This window comes from Pinus tabuliformis, chromosome 2_2, assembly GCF_031772625.1.
Source record: "Pinus tabuliformis cultivar Carrire ecotype Pingquan chromosome 2_2, CPIR1, whole genome shotgun sequence".
In the NCBI taxonomy this organism is placed as follows: Eukaryota; Viridiplantae; Streptophyta; class Pinopsida; order Pinales; family Pinaceae; genus Pinus; species Pinus tabuliformis.
In genome coordinates, this window is record NC_142300.1 from 1,145,072,741 (window position 1) to 1,145,097,029 (window position 24,289).

The window sequence follows — 24,289 nt, forward strand, 5'->3', positions numbered from 1 at the left end:
AAGGCATTGGCCCTCCTTTGTTGATGACCACATTAACTTAAATCGATAAATATTCTCTGTTCTCCATACCCTAATTTGGCCCCTTTAAGGCCAAGCAACCAAGCTAGGGCTTGGTGTGAATTCCTAGCGAAGAGGAATTTTGGAGTTAGAGAGTCTAAATGCCAAGCAGATAGTGGTTGCCACAAAATCCTTCCTTTTAGTAGGTACTCACTTCAATTTTATCCATAAATTTCTTTTCCCTAGTTTCTAGCCCTAAGCTAACCCTAGTTTGGATTTAGTTTCAACTTGGGGGCTTTCTAAGGGTTTCACTTGCCTTGTTCTCAATGAAAGTCATTATTGGAAACTGTTTCTCCTTGCCTTAACCTTTGGCCAATCTAACACTCAACCTACTAATCAAGCCGTAGGTCTTGTGCCTCATCTAATAAGTCTCTATCGAGAAAGCAAATTGCCTCCTATTGGAGCCTTGCGCCTAAGTTGTGGCTTTCTTGTAGAAGGCCGCATGAAGTCACCTTATACCTTAAACCTAAAATATCCATTGGGTGATCTTCTCACATACCGGGACTCCTCCCATCAATGAAAAGTCGTAAAGAGTAGAGGGTTTCAGTTGTGATAACATTGAACCATCACACCCTTGTTGTCCCTCGGTCTAGTATTAGCCTTGTAGGGTACCCCTCTCCAAGCCCTACTAGATTTTGTGGCAACAGGTTACAAATGAGGGCCCTTGATTATATGCCTAGGCAGATGCGCTTCTATGAACAGTCGTGCCTTTTCATAATCATTAATTATTATCATTAACTATAATTCACTATTATTTATACATATTTATGTTCATAACAATGTGAAGCTCTTGAAAGGTCCTAATCTAAAGGCTCTAATACAAATTGATTCATCTCGATCACAACAATGCCATATATACTCAAATGCAAATAAATACAAGAAGCAAGCATGCAAGCATAAAAAGAGGATTATCAAAACAGCTAACATGATGCACAGTCATTTCTAATATATATATATATATATATATATATATATATATATACATACTAAGTCACCTGACACAGGGATTCAGGATTTGTAGGATACGGAGACTCGAGAGTCAGATTTGAACACGTTGACCCTCGGAATAGGACACGTAGGATTTGTTATAGATTATTTTATTAAATATATATATATATATATATTAAAAATTAGATATTTCTTACACAAATTCTCATTAATGATACAAATTCATTGATTTCAAACATAAATCATTTAGATGTTAGTTTTATTGTTTACAACGTAAGTTAGTGATAGTAACATTATACCAATTAGCATGCTTGGTACATAGTACATACCAAATTCAAACACATGTCACATAAAATGATAAATCATGATTCATGATTCATAAATGAAAGACAACTTACAGTTACAAGATAGTAATAGTAACATTATAGCAATTAGCATGCATAGTACATAGTACATACCAAATTCAAATACATGTCACATAAAATGATAAATCATGATTCATGATTCATAAATGAAAGACAACTTACAGTTACAAGATAGTAATATAAAGACATTGGCAACTGTAGTTTTCTCAATAAGTCATCAAATTAAAATGTGTTACATAAGCAATGCAATGGCAATGTCGCAATGGCAAATAGAAATAGAAAATATAAAACAACTACAGGTATACAAGCCTCAAGGCAATAGGTAGCCCATGACTCATGAGTAACAATCCTCATAGTCATCATCAGAATCAACATCAATGTCCTCATCATCATGGTCACCACTTCTCTCCTCTACATCCTCCTCCTCCGTTGTATCCATAGTCGCCTCTGCATCTGCTGGTGTGGAGGATGACCCCTAAAAAATATCATCGTCATCAAATCTAACAGGCTCTAGCACTAGATCATTGAGATCCATGTTGGCCAATGCAAACTCAACACTGTTGTCCAGACCCATATCCTCAGGAAAGACATCCCACATCTTTGTCTTTCCCCTCAACCACTCTTCCCTCTGCCTGTAACTAAGACGAAGGTTGGTGTGCACATACACCATTGTCTCTGCCCTGAATTGCTCAAACCTACTCTTCTTCCCACTATACAAATTCCCATATGTGCTCCAATTCTTCTCGCAACAAGCAGATGAAGTCACCTGAGAGAGGAGCCTCATGGCTAACTTCTGAAGAGGAGGGCTTGTTGCCCCATGATTTTCCCACCAAGAATAGGGCTTCTTAGCCCCCCTGTCTCTAATCACATCATAACCTGCAAATCGACTAGTGCCAGTGGAAAACTCTGCAAAGGCATCCTCCACCTCATTAAGGGATGCTCTATCCTAGAAAACCCGCCTGAATGCATCTTTTCTCCCCTGTGAGATTTCACCATCCATGTGAGGAGGGAATCTGCAGGAAGGTCCACCATTCAGTCACTCATGGTTGTAGTATTTTGGGTTCAATGAGTGAGCCAAACAATGTAAAGGTGTGCAATTCTTGTCTCATCTGCTGACAAGAATATCCTATATAGTACCATAGAAGGCCTCTAGTGATGTCTCATACTCGAGGCACTCACTCTGTAAAATAATGCTCCTCACAGACTCAATCATGGAATCCCATCCCTCATAAACCTCTCCTAGGATGGGTTTGTCTGTAACTACAAATCGAAGCAAAGAAATGATAGGGTCCATGATTTGAATAATTAGATCTACCCTCTCCCACCAAGCATCATCTAGCACTGTGTCCTTCACTCTTTTAGAGGCTACTTGATCTGTCTTTCTCCAAAAAGACCAAAACTCAGAAATAACCATGGCCCCAAGAGCAATCTTGACCTCCCTCAACCTCTTCAACATCATGAATGAAGAGGCAAATAGTGTATCAGCAATCTTCAACAATGATAGATTGTTGTACTCCTTGTAGATAGTGAGGGCATTTGTATAATTTTGCACAAAGTTACGGATATGTCGTGCATCCTCAATAATGTTACCAATGCAAAGCACATCAGAAGCAATGGATTTCAATGCTAAGTTCAATGAATGGACAATGCAAGGTGTCCAAAACACTTGTGGATATTTAGCTTCCACAATCATGCCAACAGCCTTGCAAACAGGTGCATTATCTGTAATGATTTACACACAAGAATCAACACTTACATCTTCAATAAATTTAATAAATAACTCACCCATAAATTGTTCATCCTTGTATTCTCCAAGTGTATCCACTGCTTTCAAGAAAACTGGACCATTCAAGGAAGACACCATGAAGTTGATGATTGGTGTCATGTTAGATCTGTCCATCCATCAGAAACAATGCTAACCCCAGATGTTGGCCATGATGCTTTAATAGGCTCAAGCATTTTTTGCACCTCTTTTCTTGCCTTCATCAACAATGTGGTTCTAAGCTTCTCTGAACCAGGAGGCACATACCATGATGGAGACCTATGAGTTAGAGCTCGACACATCTCAATAAATAGAGGTGAGCGTGCAACAGTAAATAGTATGAAGTTTTGATAGAAAAAGAAGACAATGGTGAGATCAAGCTCTTCCTGTTTCTCTTTTTGAAAAATCTTGTCCATTGGACCAAGTGTAATTGCTCTTCTTTTTGTTGCTTGTCCCCCAATAGAACTTTCAAATGGAAATTTGGTGGTGTCTTTCCTCAAAAATGGAAGGGGGTCTTCATTCTTGGTTTTTCTTGATTTTGCAGCCACATTTTCCATACCAACAATGAACTCCTTTTCCATTTCTTTCCTCTTTTGTAAAAGAACAATTTTACAAGCTCTAATTCCACAACCTGGTAAAGCCAACAAATGGCCTTTCACATGGTAATATGTGTTTTTGAAATAAATGTGGCAAAAGTTGCATCTCCATTGCACATTGCCTCCTCCCTTTCCATTGGTGCTTGTCGCATCCTCTCTTGTGAGATATTTCCACAAGGGATATTTATCAATGTTGTCTTTAGGTCCCCCTCTTCCCTCAACATTACTTGCAGCCAACTCTGATGATATTGGGGGAGGAGGGGCATCTCCAACGGAGAAATTCTTCCCCTTCCTTTGCCTCCTAACTACTGCCCTTGATTGAGCCATGAATACTGTAAAAAAAATAAACAAAACACGCACAAATTTATAAAAAAAATTCATATACAAACTGTTGTAATAGAAATGTAAAAAAAAATATAGATTAAATGCATTTACATGGTGCTTGAATCTCCTTGCCGAACGCTCCACACCCTTAGCTCCTTGCTCCAAACCCTTAGCTCCTTGCCCACAACTCAACGTATGCAAAACTGAAAGAGAGAAATGGTAAAAGACTGAAAGAACAGCGCCCTTTTATGCCCGCTGGTTTCATTTTTTTGGGATTCGAATCCCAAAATCGGGACACATACCGGATTCGTACGTGTCCCGTTAGGACACAACGTGTCCCATTCTGGGATTCGAATCCCCAATGAATCGTGTCTGATTTGTGGGATTCAGACACGCAAGCTATTTCCAACGAATCCGGTTTCATAGTATATATATATATATATATATATATATATATATATATCTGTGTGTGTGTGTGTGATTATAAAATTGAAAAATGTAAGAACCATGTTGCGGGGGAGCGCCCCCGCCCACCCGAACCCGCTCCTGAATCGCGCTCCCTTAAAAAAATTTGCGCTCCTTGGTCTGTTAGGGAGCGACATAGGGAGCGATCGCTCCGGCGCTCCCGGAGCGATTTTTAATGCCCAGGAGCGATCGCTCCCTGATCGCTCCCGGACATTAAAAATCGCTCCGGGAGCGATTCGAGCCGGGCCGGGAGCGGTTCGGCAGAAAAAAAAAAAAAAAAAATCTGTCAGACCCGAAAATAAAAATAAAATAAAAAAAAATTTAGAAAAAAAAATTGGTTTTATAAGCCCAATGGGCCAAAAAAAATTCATTCTAACTTCATTGAGCTTGAGTTTAGAGCTGGAGCAAGAGCAAAGGAGCGAGGAGCAAGTGCTGAGGAGCGAGGAGCAAGTGCCAAGGAGCGAGGAGCAAGCCTGCAGAGGTAAGTAACTTAGTAATTTAGTTAGTTTAGCTGGTTAGGTAGTTAATTTAGTTAATTTAATTTAGCTGTTTGAGTTTAAAGATCATGTATTTAAATTAAATTAATTAATCACAATAAATTAAATTAATTTGCAGATTCAAGAATCAAAACCCTACAAACATCAAACACCATGGACCTGGCTATATTTATTGGCATTTTCCTCTTCCTGGTCCCTTTTATGGTTATTATGGTGCTGGAGAGTAGGAAACGGAGGGAGCCCCAAACTGAAGAGGGGGATGAAGAAGCCGGAGAAAGTCAAACGGGTGAAAACCCCAGTGAAGAGGAGCTGGAGGAGGGTGAACATGACCCTCAAAAAACTAAACAAGACCAAACTCCATTGTGGAAATATGTTCACAGGGCTGAAACAGGGAGAGGGGGTGGAACCACTAAATTTCATTGCCCCCATTGCAACACTGATTACACAGGTTCATACACCCATGCTAGAAGACACCTCTGCGGGAAAAGGCCATGGGATGGAGATAAACAAATAGGAATCAAAACTTGTACAGCAGTCAACAGCAGATAGAGCCAAATACATAAGGGAAGAGGAGGAAGCCCAATACAGAACAAAAAAATCAAGGGGTTTCTTTGAACCAAGCTCACAATCACAAAGAACTCCTTCAGCATCCTCCCAAGGCAGTGGATATGGACATGGAGGCACAGGGTCATCATCTTTAAGGCGTAGAACCATATCAGATTTCCTTGATGAGGGGTGTAGGAATGATGTGGATTCAAAAGTTTACAGGTTTCTCTATGCATGTGGGATACCATTCAATGTTCTACGCTCACCTTATTGGCACGAAATGGTTTCTGCCATAAATGATGCCCCTGAAGGATACAAGAGCCCTGGGTATGACAAGGCAAGAACCGTTGGCCTTGATCATGAAAAAGCAAAAATATCACATTCTTTGAATAAAATGACAAGTTCTTGGACTGACCATGGGGTGTCCATTGTATCTGATGGATGGACAAATGTAAAAGGCAAGCCATTGATAAGTGTTCTTGCTGTGTCTGTTAGTGGTCCCATCTTTCTAGCTGCACATGATTACTCAGAGAAGTTCAAGACCGCCATCAACATTGCAGAAGCATTACTTGAAACAATTGGCCCATACAATGTCATCCAAGTCATCACTGATAATGCTCCTAATTGTAAGGCCGCGAGAGCAATTATTGAGGATAAATACTCGAACATATTTTGGTCTGGATGTTTGGTTCACACATTGAACCTTCTGTTGCATGATATTGTCAAAAACAAAAATGAACAATACCAATGGATTGGTAATTTGTACAAGAAAGGCAAACAAATGATAAAATTTATTACAAATCATAGCAATACCCATGGCCTTTTCCGCAGTCACTCGAGATTGGAGTTGCTGAAGATTGCGAGGACTAGATTTGGTAGCTATTACCTCACCTCCAGGCGCCTTTTGAAGGTAAGAGAGGCATTAGCTAGCATGGTATCAAGTCCACATTGACAGGTGTTAAAGGAAAGGGCTACAAATGTAGCTGACATGGTAGGTTTTGAAATGGTGGAGGAGGCCGCTCTTGATGGGCAGTTTTGGACAAGTGTGAGGCAGGTATTGGATTTCACCAAGCCAATTTATCACATGATTTGGTTTGCAGATACAGACAAACCATTGATTGGCGAGGTGTATGAGCAAATGGATACCATGTTGGGGGAAATAAAAGACATTGTTCATAATAGAGATCCCAACTTGTACAAACTGATTCATGATTGTGTGTGTGAACGGTGGAATAGGCTTAACCTTCCACTACATTGCTTGTCGTATATCCTTACGCCAAAATACTACTCTACATCTTGGTTGGGCCAACCTACAGCAGGGGGTGGGGTTAGGACCAAACCCCATTTAGATCAAGAGGTAACTAAAGGATATTTGGAAGCATTAGAAAAGTTGGTACCTGACAGGGAGGAATGTGCAGCTGTGCGCCTTGAAATAGGCAGATACTTCAGTGGCACTGGTTTGTATGGTAACTTCCATGCAATGGACGACAAAAATAAATTTGAATCTCTCACATGGTGGGAAACATATGGCGGCCACGGACTTTTGCCAAAATTGGCAAAAAAAGTTCTTTCACAGGTTGTAAATTCTTCTTCTGCAGAGAGGTGTTGGAGCACCTATAGCTATATACATAATGTGAAAAGAAACAGACTCAATGAAAACCGAGCAGAAAGCTTAGTTTATGTGCACTACAACTTGAGGTTGTTGAGTCATTACTGTGATCGGGCTAATGAGGATCCCACATATAAAATTTGGGACAATCACCCAGAGGATGACAATTTGGAGGATGGCATTGTACATATTGAAGAACTAGAAGAGGAAGTTGTAAGGGATGAAAATGAAGCAGCAACCATGCCACCTCCACCTCCACCTCCACCATCCAGTAGCAGTGCTGGAGGTTCGAGTCTTGTTCCTTTGCTATCGCCACCTCCATCTACACCCTCGCGTGGAGGTTCTAGTTCTAGTCGTCGGTCTGTGCGGGAGACTCCTAGAAGACCACCACGACCTACTTATACTCCTGGAGACTCTCGTGGCAAGGGCCACATGTAGATTTACAGTTTACTTGTCTTTTTTAGTTTCTATTAGACTTTAGTTTTCATAACTGTTGAGTTTTGAGTCCTTGACTCTTGACTCTTGACTCTTTCATATCATAATGATATTTTTTGTAAACATTATATCACTGTGACAGTGAAAATTTCAAGTTTGAAGTTGGGCCTTGGAAAATATAACTCATTGGTAATGATTGTGAATTATGAATATGATGCTTTGTGAAAGAGTTGTTTCATTTCATCTCATTATTCATGTTTCATTTTATAAATTTTTTACATTTCATATCATGTTAACAGTTAGAAGTTAGGACTTAGAAATATCTTCGATATTACTTCTTGTAATGGTTAAACTTAGCTTACAAGTACAACTTTGGTGATCAATGATGATAAATGTTATTGAATTTTCAATTCTGAAAGCTTGAAGTTGAAACTTTAATATTGAATTTGATGAATCATGATTTATAAGACTCAATATGTTGCAGTTGTAATATGTATTTTACTAACTTGTGGACATGGTTGATGACGATTATAATTTCTAGATGATTGATGTGATATGGTTCAATGATCAATCTATGTTTTTTTATGTTTTTTATGTCTAATTCATCATTCTACATGTTTTTGTTGACATATATGTATCAAAAATTAAAAAATATAAAAAATATATATATTTTTAAAAATTCGCTCCCAAACCAGGAGCTTCTGAAAATGGTCGCTCCCGCTCCCGTTTTCGCTCCCACTCCCGCTCCCAAGTAACATGGTGTAAGAATGTCTCCAACAAAACAAAATAAAGTGATTGATAATTTAGGACAAATACACCCAAAAAGGACAAAAGACAAGGGTACTAAAGCACAGAAGATACTGTTACTGATGTATAAATACAATACATGTCTGAACACATCCACTAGACAACATCTCATAACATAGGGGCTCCAATAAGCCAATGGGACAAGTTAAGGTGTCCCATGTAAAAGGTTGAAATAAGGGTAGGATTAAAACCTCAAGATTACTTTCATAGATTGGACATTATCATCTCAATTAATAGATAGTATCTTTCACTAAATATCAGACATGTGCATCAAGTAACACCAAAACACCTGCTCCGGAAACATAATTGATACAGCCCACAATATAATTATATCCTTCCTAAAACATATAATGCAAATCGCTAGAAGCTAAGGATGCTTTATTACCGAGGTTAAATGATACAAAAATCTGTCTACTAATCCTCAAAAGTATATCCATATTATCTGTAGCAGAAGGCACCTGCAATTAGCAACTGTGAAACAACTTAGTGATCTCTAGATATGATGTCTAATTAGATTACGAAATGCTGCCAGAAAATTTGTAAGAACATTCGGCTGAAGGTACTACCGTCACAGAATGGCTTAGATTGTCACAACTTCCACAGCCCATAAATTTGGCAGGCTCACCTGCACCTTTCTTTCTTTTCTTCACCTGAGTACAAATACCAGATAAGTGGCTTCCAACGGGTAGAAAGTTTTAAAAAATGAAAAGTTATAAATCAAAGTTTAAGGCTGTAAGCAGAATAGTGGAAGCAAGCCTTGGTAACTAAATCTAGAAACTTTAATCATAAAGACCTTCCACAAAAAGAGCATATTGGGCTCTGCTTCTCTGGGATAAGTAAACAGTTGATTCTGTCAATGTTTATCCCGGTTATCTCTATGGAAAAAGAAATTAATATATGCTTATTAAGCTAGCATAACCTGAGCATCTTTTACCACAATAATATGAAAAACAAATCTCTTATAATAGTCATGTTATATAGTTAGATAGAAAGTACAATACCTTAAGCGTGAATGTACGGCCTTGCATAGAAACATCTCGCAAACGCAATGAAACTTCTCGGCTCAAATTCATAAGAAAGTGATGAACCTATTAAAGAGGAAAAAAACATAATAAGCAGTACTCTTGGGTCGAATTGAACCATGCTCATGAGCAAAAAATTACAGTCAAGTAGCTATTAATTCATACAGAAATTTACTTCTGCAATATTGTTGAACCGTACACCCCAATTCACTTCAGCGCCTATGGACTTTAGCTCCTGCATAATTACTCATGATTAATATACAAGTATTCAAAAAGTTATAAAAATGACATAATTGTCGATATTGAAAATTTTGCTTATTTAGTGCCCCTTTCATAAACTCCGAGCTTTGTAACATGCACAGAAAATAAATGTTATTGTTAGCCTTTTTAATATTTATTGACTTCAGATAGCAGTCTAGGTCTTCTACACCATTAATATGACAATATTGGCTAGAAAATAGGTATTGCTTTCTTTGGAAATTGAATGAAAACAATAACTTGGATAGGAGGAAGGAAGAAGGGATAAACCACCACTAAGACCGAAATGGCCTATCAGGCCTTGAAAAGGTAAGAAATTACTCGGAATTCTTTAGCATTTTATTTCTCAAAAGCCATTAAAAGAAGTGTTCCAAGATCACCATAATTACACTAACTTAAAAAGTCAAGATGGCTGGTAGTGTTAAAAATATTTCGAAAAATAGATCAAACATGAGTATAAGATGGACAATCTTGTTGAAAAATGTAACTAGGTTCGATCTTCATAGAATGTATGTGTCAAATGAATTCTTATTATTGTTACAATGACTTCTTAAAGCATGGGTTTCATGCTTGGGTCATCATTTTATTAGTCAAAGTCCCCATTGTGGACTCCTAGGATTACTAGAGTCATTAGAGTTATTTTATATTTTATGAGACCCTTCTTGGGCTTTCGAACGATGTAAAAAGAATTATTTTTGAGTCAAAAATGAATTATGTAACCTCCACACCAAGTCGGCCTCAAGAAGATCAAATCGGCCTCAAGAAGATCAAATCGACCTCAAGGAAGGCAATTTGACCCAATGTTGCATGAAGCAAGGACGAAACGGGGACGCGGAAGCGTCATTTTCCAAAAATCTAGGAAGCGAAGCCACTGTTATATATATATATATATATAATATTTTTTTTGCATTTATATTCAAAATAAACATCACAAATACCAAATTAGTTGTAGTCTGTTATATATATATATATATATATATATATATTGCATTTATATTCAAAATAAACATCACAAATACCAAATTAGTTGTAGAAGACATGAAAACATGCATACTGCATAAATCAAGATAGATATGGCATCCGTGATTCCATTGTAGTTACTAGTATGTACATCAATGATTAATTTTTCGAGCATCGACCATCTATATTCTAACAATTACAAACATACATCAATTTTTTAAGCATATTATAAAACATAAAACATTTAAGCATATTATAAAACATAAAACATAGAGCATATTATGATTTATCTAGCAAGTGAGCAATTATCAACATTTGTTACAAAATAGGTCGCTTAGTCACTGCCAAGACAAAAAGGTTCAAATTCACAAGCCCACAAGTCTAATGATTAATCTATGACAAAAGTAGTAAATTGTGAATATATCTACTAATCTCTCCTCCTTCCACCACGAAGAGAACGTGGCAGCTGGCCTCCATGTGGTGGCAATGAAGAAGATGGTGCCTGTGGAAGTTGTGGCACTGAAACTGATGAAGATGAACCCCCTGTTGTTGGTGTTGAACCATGGAACCTAGGAATCAAGGGGCTAGATGGGGGTGGCATCTCAATTCGATCATCATCATCTTGGAATCTCTAATTGCATGCATGCTCCCAAATGGACCAATGCTACGCATATAGTTGCTCAATTATCTCCATACGAAACGCATTTTGGAAAAAACCAAAACACAGATCGGGCTGGAGGGTCCCGAAATGGGAGGAACCGCATTTTTCAGCCCAATCCACGTTTTGGTTTTTCCGAAACACGTTTCAAAGGGCAAATCACCCACGGACCCGTACGGATCGTGGATCGGGCTTTTGATTCGGGGGGGGGGACATTTCCTGCAACACTGATTTGACCTCATTAGAAGGCTATATATACAATGCAGTTCGACTTCATTTGGAGTATCTCACTCTCCCTCACATAGTTCGATATCTGAAGCTGGAAGCTGGGAAAACTGCGAAGGTGAAGGAGGATAAAAGGAGTGTGAGTTTGGTCAAGAAGGAAGGGAAGGACAAATCGAAATTTTGGTATCTCTCTCTCTCTCTCTCGTGTGGGCTAGTTTAGGAGATCAAAGTCTCCTTGCCAAATTCGAAGCTGTTGCTGATGCCGTACGCTGCCAAGTCGAAGTTGTTGCTAATGCCGGAAGCTGCCAAGTCGAAGCTCCTACTGATGTCAAAAGCTGCCAAGTCGAAGCTGCTACGGTCGAAGTGTTGTTGCTACTAGGTTGAAGGTTGGATCGAAGAAGGAGAGGTTGGCTTGGTGTGGGGGAGGTCTTTGTCTAGGTTGAAGAGTCTCAAGGAAAACTATTGAGGAAAGAGATTTTGACTGGGGCTTCCCTTAGATAGGGGTCTTTTCCTGGCAGAGTGCCAACATCTTGTGTCTTGAGTTTTTGTGATCTTCGTGCACACATAATTTGGTAATTGCTTGATGAAAGATAATATAACAAATAAGCTATGAAACCGAATTCATTGGATTTTCCTCAAGTGTCTGAACCCTACGAATCGGACACGATTCGACCTAATTCGAATCCTAAATTCGGGACACGCTCGAATCTGGGTCGTGTCTCGTTACGACACAACATGTCCGGAAAACCAGATTCGAATCCGGCGAAAAGGAACCTATAAATTCAAGTTGGGTGTGACACAGGTGATTATCAAACATCTCAGTTCTGCGTCCTTGCCTATCACATCACAAATATCAACGCTTACACCATTAAAGTTTATAACTTTTGTCAACATATGTAATATTCCTAATTAGCCATGGCTAATTGGAATATTCGATTTTGCTTATTTTTGCCTTCTATAGTTATTTATGAATAAAAAGGTGAGGAAAAGGGGACATGACTCACCTTTAGAATAAAAGTCACTTCCTAGTAGCACAACGTTGTGACTTAAAGGGGAGCCAAGGGGGCCAAAGGGGGATGCAGAGATGGAGCCCACGCAGACACTTGGAGGGACTGCGCAGAAGGGAAGAAACACGTGGCAAGAGAGGAATTATGCTGGAGAAGGTGGGCCTTGGGATTGAGAGAGGCAAAGGCTATAAAGGAAATAAAAGCTTCCTCATTTTGGTATTCAGTTATGGGTATTTGAGATAGTCACTTCGACTTAGAGCACGTTGGCTGTTTAGCTAGTCTACATCACTGTTTAGTGCATTGAGTGTCTCCGTTCGGAGATCTCACCCTTAGCCCAAGGGGACTTCGAGTGCCTGCTCGGGCAAGGTATTTCCATTAGCATTTCAGCAGTAGTTTCATCAACGTTTCAGCAGTAGTTTCATTAGCATTTTGGAGGGCTGCACAGAACTGAGAGGGATGACACAGTTCTTTCTGGCAGGAGTTCTGGGTTGAGGGTTTGCAGTAGGACTTGTGCTGGGAGATTGAGCAGGGGATCAGCCCTTGCATATTGGAGAGTTTTGGCAGAGGTTTCAGGCAGATTTCTGGAGGGTTTCATTAAGTGGCAGTGCAGAGCATTGAGGACTGCGCAGAACCCCAAGGGGGTGATTTTCGGGGATCGGCTATTCCAGGAAATCTTTCTGGATTTTTCTGGGTTTTCTGAGTAGAGGCTGATTCCAAAGTTTCAGCATTCTCTGAGGAGGGGAACAGCCCCGAATCCTCATTTGATTTCCAACAGTAGCAGCAGCACGGCAGTTCTCCAGCAGCATCCACGCAAATCAGAGAGGGGCCATTTCTTTGCTATTCTGAGTGTATTTCTTCACTTGCCTGGTGCAAGTCGAGGTGCCATCTTTCTGATCACCTCCTGTACTCATTCCACTACTCAGTATAATAAAATGGCTTAGCATTGCTCTCTGTATTTCTCGAGTTTCTGCTTATATTTCATGTTTATATTATTATATGCTGCACCACTGTTATTTTTACCATTTGAGCTTCCCGGTTATTATAACATTTGTACGTATTTGTTTGGAGTTTACTGGGGTTTTGGAGAATATCCCTGAAACAGGATATTACAACATAACAAATCCTGTTATAACATCTGGATGAAGGCCAGCAGTTTCACAAGCATCTCCAGACACATCTGTTCCATAATTCTGTTTGGAGCACTCGAAGGATAAGAATGCTTTGAGACTGACAGCTGCTTTCAACCCCCAAGTTTGTACTACAAGTCTCTGTTGCCTGCTCAAATGCAACAATAAGATTTTTTATTTTAACATGGAGACCAAGCAGCAGCCTTTCCACTATCTTGGCAATCATCTTAACCCCATCTTGAACACCAAGATAGGTGGAACCCCCATTTACATGGATACCACAGCCCTCTACCTGTTCTGAATTCCACTGAGAAGGAGACGCACTGGGGTACACTTCTAAAGCAGAACATTCTTCAGAACTACTGGATGTTTTGAACTCGGTTCGTGGAACAAGAACCAGCTCAAAGTCCTGCACATTAATCTCACACTTTTCAGCTGTTGGTGCTTTCCAAGGTATTTTGATTGATATGCTGGTAATAAATCCTTCTTTGATAATCATCGGTGTCACACCCAACTGGCATAAATCAATGAATCATAAATTCTAAATTCTAAAACCGTTTCGAATCCGGCAAAAAGGAACCTATAAATTCAAGGATGCTATAATGTTACTAACTTGCTTTATAAACAGTAAAACTAACATCTAGATGAAGATCTATGTTTGAAATCAATGAATTTGTATCATTAATGAGAATTTGTGTAAGAAATATCTAATTTTTAATATATATATATATATATAACGAATCCTATGTGTCATGTTTCGTGGAGTCAACGTGTCCAAATCCGACACTCGAATCCCCGTATCCTACAAATCCCCGTGTCAGGTTACTTAGAAAATAAGTAAAAGAAGCCAACATAATTCATAAGTAATCATCAAGAAAGAGAAATCTAACCCTAATCCTACTAGCATTGACTTCTCAACATGGTATCACAGCTAAGGTCAAAGAAGATTGAAGATCACATCGTCGGCTTGAAGGAAAAGATTACTCCCTCTATGATAAGAATAGGATTCAATACTAGCCAACATAATTCATAAGTAATCATCAAGAAAGAGAAATCTAACCCTAATCCTACTAGCATTGACTTCTCAACATGGTATCAGAGCTAAGGTCAAAGAAGATTGAAGATCACATCGTCGACTTGAAGGAAAAGATTACTCCCTCTATGATAAGAATAGGATTCAATACTGAAGGAAGTTGTATCAAAAAGATCTTCTACTACTTATTCAACAAAGTCAAAAGTCAATGGTTCTTGGTTGCACTTACAGGTTCACTTAATAATGATAATGCATGGATTATTGACAGTGAAGCATCTAGGCATATGACAAGAAAGAGTAAACAACCTCACACTCTTTCAAAGGAATCATCTTCTCATATAGTGGAATTAGGAGATAACAAAAGCTATTAGAGGACTAGGATCAACATCATTAAAGCTGGAGAATGGAGCTAAGTTGAAGGAGGAAAAAGACAGTTTAAGGATCTAATGAAATTAATCTATGGAACCTCAAGAAGTTGATTAAAGAATCATATAAGGAGACCTTATAAGGAAAGAAGCTTATTATCTTCAAGGAAAATCTCTAACACAATAAAGGAAGCGAACAAATTAGATGAATCATTCAATTACAATGCTTGGAAGAAGAGGATAGATCTCATTCCCGAAAAGAATAAAATCTTGGATCTAGTAAAAGGAAAAGTGAAGTCTACAAAGAAATCAAGAAGTCTAAAGGGCCAAGAAATAAGGGACAGGCATCAAGCAAACTTTGCCAGAGAAGTTTCACCAAAGAAGGACATGATGGAAGGACCCAAAATCAAAGACCTATTTGCTAGGAAGTCTTAGGGACTCTATCCCTTGCATATCCTTCTACTAGTCCTCAAGCTTGGAAGGAGCCCTTACCAACTTCCAAAGATAAGTATCTTACTCCTTGTATTGTCTTTTATATTTGGTTTCCCTTACTTATCTAAGTATGTTTATATTAAATACTAATCACATTTCTAGTCATATTAATGTTTAAAAAGACTTGTTGAATACTCAAGGAACATGGAAGAAGGCTTCACAAGACAAAGCATTGGAATTACATGGTTTGTTAAGAAACAAAGGTATGTCTTAAACTATAAGTTTTTGCTCTCTTCATACTTATTCTTGATAAAATATTACATCATTGTGTCTAGCCTTCTTGAATCTTAAAGATTCTTGTTTAGGTGATTCACCATTAGATAAATCTACCCTCCTCGTATCTTTGGTTACTCTTGTGGAACCCTAGAAAGGTTCTTTGTGAAAAACCCTAACTTAAGGGTATGTTGATGTGTGAAACTCTAAACTATTTAGGGTTACTGTTGATGTCAAATGAAAATTGTTTGATGCATTCACAATGTCATGTTTGGGGTTTTGGTATGGGTAGAGAAACCCTAATTTGTTAAGGTTGAATGGTAATGTCTGAAATCCTGAACCTTTGAAGTACTGGCAATTTAGGGTTTCCTATGTTTTGTATTGAAACCGTAGATCATTAGGGTTTGGTACGGTGTCTAAGCAAGACCCTTATAATGTCCTAGAAATAAAATCCTTGGCATGTGTGTGTTTGTCTGATCAATTTTGTTGTATGTCTAACTTTTATTGATATTTGTGTCTTTGGGTTTGACTAACACATGTTATGATATGCTTGTGCATGATAGATATATGAGTTGACCTAATTGTTGATAGTAATGAGTCATAGGATTTGGAACTAAGCCCTAGTCGAAGTTTGATTCTCTAAGATGATAATATTTGTGAATTCTAAGGTTTTTGTAATTAAACCTTAGTAAAAGTTCAAATCTCTGATATATGATGATAATGTGATAATTTGAAGATTTGTGTAAGATTGTTGAAATCTGAATTCTAGCAATGATTAATGTTTATTGAGAAGTAGTAAAATCTAGGATTTACAACAAACCCTAGTGGAAGCTAGTCATGTTGTTGATTGAGCTGTGATTGGTTTTGATTATTAAATCTCATGTATGAAATCTAGGGTTTGTAGGGAATCCTAGTAGGAAATCTAACATATGAATTCTAAAGTTGTTAGATACATTGTAGATCTAAATTTGTTTGAATTATTTCTAGGGTTTGCAATTTGTTATAATAGGGTATGTCATACCTCTGGAAGAAACATTGAAGCCCTAGATGTAATGAAGGTTGTTATGAAATGATCAAAGTCTTGATGAAGTAGTCTAGGGTTTATGACCACAAATCCTAGCAAGAAGTTAAAGTGTATGTGTTTCTAAGTTTGAGCATTTTCATATCAAAAGTTGAATGCTTCCGTGATTTTGTTATGGTTAACTTCATGCTTCTATAGATTTGGTTGTACTTGTTATCTAAGTTGTGCAGGTACATAATCTTTAAGATGGTGAAGATGTTTGTTGATATGATAAGCATGATGTGAATGATGATGGTCATGATAACTCTGATAAGAAAGATGGAAGCTATAAGGATTCTCCAATGTCATATAAAAGAAATGTAACTCCCTACGTTAAGAGGGAGATTGGATGAAAGTTGATCTCCCTAGGTTAAGAGGGACCGGGGGTATATTCCTCGTATAGGAATGATTAGATCCTTCCTGATTAAGAGGGAGTGATCGATCTAGTTATCTACTTCATGTGTCATTCACTGACCAGGACTAGCAGCCGTAGGTCTTAGTGAAGGCCATGAGTGAGAGAAGAAAAATGGAGAATATATTTTGAGGGGTTGTTGAGATAAGAAGAGTCGGATCTATTTGTAGAATATGTTGTTGCATGAGAAGTAGGAAAGGAAGTTGCATCGTTGAGGAATCTTCTATCAAGATTCATTGGGAAAGCTCTAACTCCTACTATGAAAAGTTGAGAAGCAACATCAAGTTCTCTAGAAGACCCCGGAGGTTTGTATTTATTTACGTACACTTGAAAGTTTGTTACTGATTCGGGTTGTGTTTGTACAGGTAAATCTCTTGAAGGTTTGATAGCATGTTCTATATTCTTGTAGTTGTCGATCAGTTTGATTGGGAGACATTTGTTGTCGATCTATTTGATCGAGGAGGATTTGTTACCAATTAGAATAATTGGGAAGTTGAGACTGTGTGAGACAATGCCTGGAAGGACATTTGGTCAGCAGTATGTGTTGATGTCTAGTTCCCGAAGTAGGGACGGTGGCATTGGTCATAGAGCTTTGACCTTGAATATGAACCTAGATCCCTGGGTTGATGGTTAGTAAGTAAGCCTGATGGTACTTAGAGAGGTTGAAAGCTTTAGTCCGTCTTACTCCCACTTGGATAGATTGCCCTGGTCAAGAATCTAGTCTGTGGCATTGCGATGCCTAAAGTGTTGAGATATAGATTGTCATGGTTAGGAATCTAGTCCATGGCATTGCGGTGCCTAAACTCTTCATTGTTCATATAGTTTGAGATATTTTGTATCAATACCTCCCTAGTTAAGAGGCAGTGTCGAAAAATGTTACTACGTTCGATCTTCATAAAATGTATGTGGCAAAAGAATTCTTATTATTGTTACAATGACTTATTAAAGCATGGTTTCATGCTTGGGTCATCATTTTATTAGTCAAAGTCCCCATTGTGGACTCCTAAGATTAATAAAGAGCCATTAGAGTCATTGTATATTTTATGAAACCCTTCTTGGGCTTTCAAACGATGTAAAAAGAATTATTTTTGAGTTAAAAATGAATTATGTAACCTCCACACCAAGTCGGCCTCAAGGAAGGCAATTCGACCTCATTGGAAGGTTATATTTACAAGGCAGTTCGACTTCATTTGGAGTATCTCACTCTCTCTCACATTGTTCGATATCTGAAGCTGGAAACTGGAAGCTGGGAAAGTGCTAGGGTAAAGAAGGAGACTAAAAGGAGTGTGAGTTTGGTCAGGGAGGAAGGGAAGGACAAAATTGAATTTTGGTATATCTCCCTCTCGTTTAGGCTAGTTTAGGAGATCGAAATCTCCTTGTCAAAGTCGAAGTTGTTGCTGATGTCGAAAGCTACCAAGGCGAAGCTGCTGCTGATGCCGGAAGCTAACAAGTCGAAGTTGCTAGGGTCGAAGTGTTGTCGCTACTAGGTCAAAGGTTGGATTGAAGGATACGTTGGCTTGGTGTGGAGGAGGTCTTTGTCTAGGTTGAAGAGTCTTAAGGAAAACTATTGAAGGAAGAGATTTTGACAGGGTTTTCCACTAGATAGGGGTTTTTCCCGGGCAAAGTGCCAACATCTTGTGTCTTGTGTTTTTGTGATCTTCATGCACACATAAATTTGGTAATTGCTTAATGAAAGATAATATAACAAATAAGTAAATGAAGCCAACATAATTCACAAGGAATTATCAACAAAGAGAAATCTAACCCTAATCCTACTAGCATTGATTTCTCAACAAATCTAAGATAAAGTGGTTTTCATCTTCAACACTATTATTGTCGCAAATGTGACAAACTCTTTCATCCCATGGTTATTTGGAAATTGAGAAATGCCCAATTTCACTATCAAGCTCACAACAAGTTGTTCTTATTTAGCAATGTTCATTTTCTTCTTAACATTAGTCAACACCAACACAACTATACTCATCCCTGACATACAAAAGCTCTCTACTTTTGCAGTGAAACAAGGCTTCCCTAAGCCTTTGATGTAAAGCCTCATTGTGCTTGTCTTTATAACTGAGGATAAAAGTATTCGCTTTCATTATAGGACCAATATGATTAGTGATACTTTAGTGACATTGTATGGAATTACTTTGGAAAAGACGATCAACCTATGGCTAAAAAACCAAGGTAAAATATCTAAAGGGCAAGCTAAGTTTAGGATATATCATTCAACTATGGACCCTCTTAATCTCAAGAACACTGTAAAGAAATGTCGAAATAATAAAACTGATCTCTTTTGTTGTCTCATTAGAAAAGCTTTTGAAACCATTCCTAGCATACGTCTGCAAAAGAGACTAGAAGAGATAACGGTTCCTCACAAATTGAGGGTTGCTGTGACGAGCTTGTACGAGAATGTTGTTGCCAAGTTTAGCACAATTAAAGGACCAGGGTTGGTCAAAAGAAATTAAATGCAATATCGGAGTCAAACAAGGGTGTTTGGTATCCCCTACCCTTTCTGGCATATACATTGATAAGCTAGAAGAGTGTTTGGAAGATGAAAGTTGTGTCAGCTCCACGATCTCCAATATTGTCATAACTCTTCTCCTTTATGCTAAAGATATTGTTCTTTTGGCAAGCAATTAAGAATCCTCCAAGATGGGTATTGTTACCCACCAACTGTGGGTAGTATATTATGGGAGAAAAAAATCTCCTAGATGGTGCTCAGCCAGCAACCCCTTGCAGCCCCCAGATAGCTTGATGTGCCAATTTCTCCACCGCTTGAGCCAGCCATGTGGTCCCTCGCCCATCTGTTATGAATGTATGTTTGAAGGTGGACCACCTAACCCAAAGGTATGGCTTTTCATTGGTATAGATGAGTAGTTTTCCTTACTTGTCATCGGCACTTTTGGGCGTGAATTGGTGGAAGGAATTCAGCGGAAAGAGTGGGTTAGGTTTGTATTCCTGTCTCCACTGCCCGATTTCGTGGCTACCCTTGTATCCTAGTCTCGTGGAATCTCCTTTATTGGCCATTAGCTTTAGGGTTGGCACTACATGGGAAATCTTGATTTTGGTTGTGTGGTCCCGCTTCCCGACACCACCTACATTACTCCCTTTCCACTCATTTGATCCACATTCATCTCTTTTCCCATTCGGGTCCACATGTGTGCACTAGGTCCATATAGGGTAAACCTCCCCCTCCCCCTCCCCCTCCCCTTGTCCACACCTTGGGTCAGGCCTGGAACCATGCCCCGGAGGTTGATGAAGCTAGAAAGAAAATAAAAAGTGTAGGTTGGCCACTATCAACAAGAAATGTACCACAAAATGCAAAAAATGGTTGGGACATAAAAATTTAGAATGTGGGCAAAAGCCAAACATGAGCTCTATCCCTTATCTATGGCCATCACCCTCGTTCCTATGGGTCATAGATGAGCGCCCTCCATCATCAAGGAACCCATGATTGTCCCAATCCCTAGTGGGTGATGAACTACCTCACCTTAAGGGGGTCTCCACTACTACATATTACACATCATGCTCTCCATCCCCTGGAGCCTCGAGCAGTTATATAGAAAATTCAATCAAAGCTAAAAGGAATATAAAGAAGGGTGGAAAAACAAAGGTCGAGTACTCATGTACCACGATTTGCTCCCTCTTACGCTTATATACCCAGGTGTGGGCTTCCCTTATTATAACCACCCTTGCACCTTGACACGTGATCTGGATGATTCCCTTGATCCCTTCAATTTGTTATGGCCCCAAACAATAGATTCAATGAGTTCTTGCCAATACCCACGGCCGCCCACCATTCCATTATTATATTATTTGCCACCTACCTCTTAAAGGATGTACCATGGACATGCCACCCCCTTTAAAGGTTGAAACAACTTAATAGGGTCCTTAGTTAACCCCTTATTGAGCTGGGAGACACTTGTACAAGCCAAAGCCCACTATGGAAGGGCATGCCACCATGAAGTGCCCCATTGATCTCATGACTTCTAAGCATTATTACTTGATTATTCTAATAATTTTGTTGTATTGGACAGTAAGGGGACGCATTGGATCTTATGCAGGATTGCAGGTGGGTCTTCATTTGGGGTTTGGTCTCCCTATACGGGGTCCTAGCCCTCCATAGCACCACAATGCCACTTGTAGGGTGAGTGTTGAGAGCCATGGGCCTCCACCATAGCAAATATTACTTCATGGATCCCCAGCACCGTTCATTGATTGCTCATGTTCCACCTTTTGGATGAGGATGATGCACCTGGTCCACCATGCCCAAACAGCTCCACAGTTGCACCATAAACTTGGCAGATGTTCCAGGATGCCTCCCGCTACTGAGGGAGGGCTTATGTGATTACTCCAGCCATATTTGAACCATTTGGAGACCCACAAGGACGTCCTTGTGCCCCCACACCCACTTGGCAACACCACAGGTTCTTCATCGGATAACAAGGGGCCAACACCTTGTTCACTATGTTTGGAGTCCATTTCTTCATCATGGCACCCCTTGGACTTCACCAAGCATCCTCAAAGGCCCAGTGACTCACTTTATTGATCATTCGACCCTCTTCAAAGGCTTATATTTACATTATTGAGCTATATGGTGGGCTTGTCACCAAAAGTTTTGTTATTATGCACATTGTTTTATTTTAGGGGCTAAATTAGGCCTAATTAGCTAAATCAAATTCATTAGGAAATATATAAATACAAGTGTGATGAATCATTCTGATCATCATGACTTGCATTGGATCTTTCTCTCTTATGAGAGTTTTGCTATCCTTCTTGGAGCACAAAGTTGGGTGAATGGATGAATTTTGATGCTTGGATCTCTTCATTTTTGTCTTCGAGCTTCACTATTGGCATATAATGATGACTGGATACTTTTTCTTACATGTAAGTACCCTTTTAATGCTATTTTCTTATGTCACATGCAAGTTGTTGGAGATTTTCGCTATACTAGGCAGAAATTTACTGCTTTTCTTATGCGAAATGTGGAAATTTTTCTTTTTATAGCATTGCATCTTGTCATGGATCATGTGTGAATGAGTGGATATTCCTAAAGATATCTTGCCGAAATTTTATGTTGATAAGTCATCATATATTGCAAATTGAAGTGTAGAGACCTTGAAGCAATTGCTCACATGCGATAATTGCCATGCGAAATTCTTCTAGAGGCCTCCTTGACTAAGTGAATCCATTCCAAGCATTGAACTATCCTTGACTCTATTTCTGCCAAAGGATTAGGCATTGATCCTCCATAGGTGATCACCTAAAATCATATTTTCTCACATTTCTCTCTTTCTTTCTTGGCCTAACCTCCAAAAGTGACCTAAGGCATCAATTTTCCTCACAATTCAACCATCCAAAAAGTTCAATTTCTTGCTCTCTACTGCATTGGGGTGTCTTCTAGAGGCCCTCCAAATTTGAAGCATTTCTGAGAGTGGGATTTTGAGATATTCCAAGCCCTAGCTCCGAGCTCGATTCTTGCCCTTGGTTTCCCTTGGCTAGTGACCTCATTGGGATTATTACATCAAATTAGTGAAAATTTCCCCTTTGATCCCTTCCCCCCCTCAATTAGGTCAAGAACACCCTTGATTGATCAACTCTACCCCCTTGACCTAATTTTGGGTCCACTTGATCCTGTGTGGTCCCACAACTTATTGAAGTTAATTTCACAAAGACCACATGGAAACCAAGTTTTCACAAGGATTTCTAGGGCTAGGTATCTCCTTTACAAGTCTTATTCACAAACCCAAGCCATTGAAATCTCCTTGGTCCTTCTTAGAGAGGCTTACACCTTACTTCTCGAGCAAGTAAACCATACAATTGAGTCTCTCTTGTGAATAGGCCTTAAGAATCACTCCTTGTCCTTCTATTGACTCATTCATCTAGTGAATCTCCTTATATCGGGTCTCCGCCCATCGGTGAAAGTCCGTAAAAAGCAGGGAGCCTTAGCTGAGGTGATAGTGGGCTATCACTCCATTATTTCCCTTAACCTAGTAGTATCACTCCATTATTTCCCTTAACCTAGTAGTTTCCCTCTTAGGATCCCCTCCTAGGACCCCTGCTAGCTTGAGCAGTAACAGGGGTATGACTGCTAATACTAACAAAACCAAATTTATGATAATTAAATCCAAAAAGATCACATATGATACTATCATATATGATAACAACTACTTGTAGTAAGTTCCTTCATACAAATATCTTTGAATCAATATACGTCACAAACTCAATTCAATTTATAGAATTGAGAAAAGCATATATGGAGGATGGAAAACTTACTATGGACTTGAAAACAATAGTAAGTCAATGATTCTTTGTGATCCATTAATGAAAAAGGTATTATAGAATTTATGTGAAGTTGCTTATATTACTTAGTGCAATGGATCGAAAAGGTTCCAAATAACATAAACACATAAGCAATTAAAGACACATTCAATCACATTAACACAGCAAAATTTAATAAAGGAGTTCACAAACTTCCTGGCTACGTCACCTAGTCCTTTAGCTTCCAGTGTTGACCACTTTATTTTGTCTTCAAAATGCTTTGACAGTTATGAGCTCAAAAATAGTAGCTCAAATGAGAAAATGGACCTCATCATTGCATTTAGCTCAAAATTTCGAGTCAAACAAGTATAAACTTGCCCATATTTGGCCACTGTGACCTCCAAACCCCCTGTAATGAGCAAAACCACCTCTACCTTCTACAAAACCGCTTCTGTCTGCGCAAAACCACCTCTGCCTACACAACATTGCCTTGGTATGCGCGCCAGTGGTTTGGCAATTCGGTACCTGCATAAATTTTAAATAAAATTATGGGCGCTTGGTTTACCAAGCCCCACCCTTGGCATATTGGTTATCGGATGCGTGTGAAGGCGTTTGTTATATAGTGTTTTGGTGGGTCAGAGGTTCGAAACCACTGCCCGACAGTTCGTCGTTGGTTATGGTAACATTGTATATGGTATATATTATATGTTCGGTGGTGATATATGACTATGGTTCGGACTATATGATATGAATACATCCAAAGGTCCGGCGGTCGTGGGGTT

The 24,289-nt window shown here is 39.0% G+C and overlaps 1 protein-coding gene across 4 annotated transcripts in view; it reads right to left on the bottom strand.

Annotated features, from left to right (window-relative positions):
* The window catches only part of LOC149197448 (translesion synthesis protein REV1-like), a 437,492-nt gene that overhangs the window by 240,872 nt on the left and 172,331 nt on the right, over window positions 1–24,289 (bottom strand). For all 4 annotated transcript variants that reach the window (XR_016254763.1, XR_016254764.1, XM_089405838.1 and 1 more), the window contains exons 14-17: window positions 9,609–9,668; window positions 9,413–9,499; window positions 8,978–9,061; window positions 8,797–8,869 (exon numbers count right to left, since the gene is read on the bottom strand). Coding sequence is in view for 2 of the 4 variants with exons in the window: in XM_089405838.1 (XP_089261964.1) it covers window positions 8,797–8,869; window positions 8,978–9,061; window positions 9,413–9,499; window positions 9,609–9,668 (304 nt within the window). In the remaining 2 variants the exon portion in view is untranslated. The remainder of the gene's footprint in view (window positions 1–8,796; window positions 8,870–8,977; window positions 9,062–9,412; window positions 9,500–9,608; window positions 9,669–24,289) is intronic.